Below are 3,857 nucleotides of genomic sequence, written 5' to 3'. Positions count from 1 at the left end.
ATGAATTTGAAAGGAGCCGCGTGTTGTCCATACCGCACCATATTTGACATCCCCTTCTGCTACGTTCCCCAATTGGGGAGGCATCGGGCGCATGCCATTTCCGTCACACTGGAATCCCCGCTGCTTGAGGCTCTGCGACTTATGTTGCAGCACGACATTGAGAGCATTGCCGTAGTGTCAGAGGAATACATCATTGTGGATGTCATAAACCGCAGTGATATCGTCCGCATTGAGGATCAGGGCGTGTATGACACGGAACTTACCGTCCGTGAGGCAATTGGGAGCACAGTGAGTGCAAAAATATGCGTTTTTCATGCTAAGGATGCACTGCGGGATATATTTTTTCACTTTGCGCGGCAGCGGGTGAAGGAGCTCTTCCTCGTTGACCCCGACACCGACAAGCTACTGGGCCAACTGAACATTGCGGAGATGGTTTTCTTTTTAGTGTTTGGTGTCACCACGACTAGCGCCACGGGGGACGTTCGTGGTTGTGTACAAACGGCGTTTTCCTCCTCTCCCCTTCTCGCCCCCACCCCGAATCCTGCACGTGCCGTTGCCGCTGCCAACGATAATGACGGCAACACACAAAAATAATGGAATGGGCATGGGACGAGAATAAATAAGACGAAAAGGTGTGAAATGACCGCCGTGGCGGAGTGGACGGTGCATTGTGTAGTGAGGATGGCAATGAAGAGGAGAAACCACGCAACGCACATTGTGTCATCTCACAATCGAGCGCTCGTCTTTTTCTTCTCCTCATTCTCATTCTCTTTGTCCTTCCTCTACACCAATGACCGTCTTTTCCCCGCGTTGTAGAAGATATATATATCTATATGGAAACAAATCTGATGCAACCCTTTTTTTTTCTGTCACTGCAATCATCTGCATCACTGGTAATTGTCACCGGCGTCAATGCCGTTTATTTGTTGTTGGAGGGCTTTTGTTCACACACGGTAGCTCCAGAGGCAAACCACGAAGAACGGGACGGGAGAATCCATGCATTTCCCCATCCGTGCATACGCCTTTGGCTTTTTTTTTTTTTTTCAATCAACGGCATGGAACGAAAGAAGAAGAGAGAGCGAGAGAGAGAGAGAAGGTAATTGAGTGAAAACGCGCGAGCAAGAGGAAGAGAAAGAGAGGAGAGAATAGTGATTATAACAATTAAAAGAAAAGACGAAGCCATTGTTGTAGCGTTAATGACGTTTTTGCATCTTTTTCGTCCTGCGACGCCCATGTGCGTTTTCTACGTGAAGGAATAAAATGGTTGCTGCGGTTGCACGCATCTCCCTTTCTTTCTCTCTCTCTCTCTGTTTGTGTGTGTGCGTTTTTTTTTTTTGTTTGTGTGTGTGTTCTGCACTTTTCTTGCTGTTTTGTTATTAAGAGCACATCCCATTGCTTTCTCAGATGGTGCGTGTGCGTTGTTGCAACACCACGCCGACGTGTATTTTCTCATTCAGTGCGGGTCTGTTTCGCTGCGGTTGGCGGTCGCAATCCTCATCCTCATCGTCGTCTTCTTTGTTCTCGCCACGGCCAGGCAGTAGAAGTAGGAGTGCGAGTGGTGGCGGTGGTGTGGCACTTACACCGCTGCGGTGCCCCGGTGGGCCGCGGGTGAAGGCGGAGGGACTGAAACATCTCTTCAAAGTGCCACACGCCGGCTATTTGGCGAAGTACGACCAGCGCTTTATCCTCAATTTGAAGCTCACGCATCAAATTGTCTCTCACTTAAGCCGCACGACACTCAAGACACATGATAAGCTGCTGGTTGAGCTCGGGCCCGGGACGGGGGCACTCACGCGGAGTTTGTTGACACGGCCCTGTGTCGCGGTGCTGGGCATCGAGGCGGATGAACGATTTAATGCGCACCTCGAACAGATACGGCAGTACACGGATGGGAAGTTTCATTGGGTGAATGCCGATGTGCTCCGTGTGAATGAGCTCGATGTGTTGTGCTCGGTGTTTCCTCGGTTTATTGAGCAGCATCGGAGGCGACGGAGCGATGCGCGTGCGGATGAAACGAGGGAGAAAATGGGAGCGGAGGGAAATAATGACGGTGATGGGGAGGGTTACGAGGGCGCACCGCTACGGAATTCACAGCGTGAGCGCATTTTGCGAAGACGGTTTGGGAGAAGTGCCGGGTTTAATCATGGCACAGCGAGCGATAACAACCGGGATCCTGTCAACAGTCAAAGTACTGGCATTGCGGCTGCTTTTGCAGTTACGGATCGCTGGTGGTCCGACGGGGATGCAAAGGTGGAGGTTGTGGCCAATCTCCCTTTTGATGTCATCACGGAGCTACTGATGCGGTACGCTGTGGATTGCTCGCGCAAGCAGAATCTTTTTGTTTTTGGACGCGTCCCATTACATGTCTTTACCCAGAAGGAGATTGCGGAGCGTATTATTGCCCCCGCAGGGTCCATTCATTTCTCTCGTCTCTCTGTCCTGTGCCAATGCTTTTTCCATGTGCAGGTGCGTCAGACTTTTAGGGAAATGACATATTACCCAAAGACGGAGGTACTTGGGGCAATGTTAACACTGCAGCCACGCTCCGTGCCGCTTGTTCCAGGAATGGACGCTGCCACTTTGATCCACTTTACGGATGTATTGATGAAGCCTGGACAGCGTGGTATGACGGTACACAAAGCGTTGATGAAGTGTGTCCCGGCAGAGGTGGCGCAGTATATGCTGCAGGAACTGCGGGTGGATGGGGCACTCACCGTATTGGACTTGACAGCTGAAGAAATCTGCAAACTCGCCATGCTTTGGCAACGTTTTCTTGAGGCCTCGTCACAGCAGCAAACAAACCCACGAGGTGAAGCGAAGAAGGACGGGAAATCAGCTGGAAATGATGAATGACATGCGGTCGAATGAACGGCACATACACACACTGTGACAAAGAAGTGTGTTGAAGTGGAAGGCTGTTGTTGTTGTTGTTTATTTGTTTGTTTTGATATTTATTCCATAACTCCATGTTTGGTTCCACATTGGAGTTTGTTGTCTCTGGGCTTTTATGTGTGTATGTTTAATGTTTCATGCGGAGCTTTTTTTCGACGGTGAAAAAAAGGACTTCCTTGACTTTTTCCCTTCTGTTGTACATTTCTTTTATTTATTTATTTATTTTTGATACGTCTTCTTTTAGTTTCTGTCTGTCTGTCTCTCTGCGCGTGTGACAGGGACGGAGAAAGCGTGGGTGTGTGGCGGCCTTTTGCATCCATTAATTGAGAGACACTAACCGTTGCGAAATCGGGAAGCGGAATAAAAAGAAGAAGAAGAAGAAAACCAGCAACAAAAACAAAAACAATTCAAGAAGAGGTAGTGAAGGTCGCAATAGCAGGTGAATAAACAGCTTTGCAAGTGTTTGTGTGTTTGTGCGTGTTAGCCGTGTATTGTTTATACAATGCAAAGTACCATCGTGCTGGATGCCGGCTCTGGCAGTGTGAAGGCGGCGTTCAGCAGCGCCACCGCCCCCACGTCCTTTCCGTCGCTGGCTGGTCGTGTAAAGTACAAGCCATTGTTTCAGACGTCTCATGGATGCGATGTGGTGTCTGTGGGTAAGGACGCTGCAGAGCGTCGTGGCCTGCTTCATCTCACGTACCCCATTCAGCACGGGATTATTGTTAACTGGGATGTCTGGCAGCTGCTCCTGCAACAAATTGAGCAACAGTTGGACGCGTCATTGGCTGAAAAGAGTGTTTTTTGGGTGGAGCACCCGTTTAGTTCTCGCCCTCAGCGAGCACGTGTAGCGCAAATCCTTTTTGAAGAGAAGGGTATCCTCGGTATGTGTGTGGGTATCGCACCCCTTTTGTCTCTCTATGCGACAGGCGAGACAACTGGAATTGTGCTGGATGTCGGCGAGGGTG

General features: G+C 49.8%; 3 protein-coding genes across 3 annotated transcripts, besides 6 other annotated features; all 3 read left to right on the top strand.

Moving 5' to 3' along the window:
* Tc00.1047053511463.20 (hypothetical protein, conserved) lies at nucleotides 1-594 on the top strand (the record flags this gene model as incomplete). Its single annotated transcript, XM_798062.1, has 1 exon — nucleotides 1-594. One exon carries the CDS (start codon nucleotides 1-3, stop codon nucleotides 592-594), a length of 594 nt encoding a protein of 197 aa, XP_803155.1.
* Nucleotides 1-3,857: a sequence feature (heterozygous, non-Esmeraldo-like haplotype).
* Nucleotides 743-784: a sequence feature (GA-rich).
* Nucleotides 1,063-1,145: a sequence feature (CT-rich).
* Nucleotides 1,283-1,309: a microsatellite.
* Tc00.1047053511463.10 (rRNA dimethyltransferase, putative) lies at nucleotides 1,405-2,853 on the top strand (the record flags this gene model as incomplete). The annotated part of the gene is made up of 1 exon (XM_798061.1): nucleotides 1,405-2,853. One exon carries the CDS (start codon nucleotides 1,405-1,407, stop codon nucleotides 2,851-2,853), a length of 1,449 nt encoding a protein of 482 aa, XP_803154.1.
* Nucleotides 3,098-3,119: a sequence feature (AT_rich).
* Nucleotides 3,245-3,313: a sequence feature (T-rich).
* Nucleotides 3,395-3,857, top strand: Tc00.1047053511463.4 (actin, putative; the record flags this gene model as incomplete). Its single annotated transcript, XM_798063.1, has 1 exon — nucleotides 3,395-3,857. A coding segment is annotated over one exon (463 nt), but the record flags the coding sequence as incomplete, so codon positions are not given.

Source organism: Trypanosoma cruzi, genomic scaffold (genome assembly GCF_000209065.1).
Source record: "Trypanosoma cruzi strain CL Brener 1047053517127 genomic scaffold, whole genome shotgun sequence".
In the NCBI taxonomy this organism is placed as follows: Eukaryota; Euglenozoa; class Kinetoplastea; order Trypanosomatida; family Trypanosomatidae; genus Trypanosoma; species Trypanosoma cruzi.
Note: the sequence above shows the minus strand (reverse complement) of the source record. Positions and strands in the feature narration are given on the sequence as shown.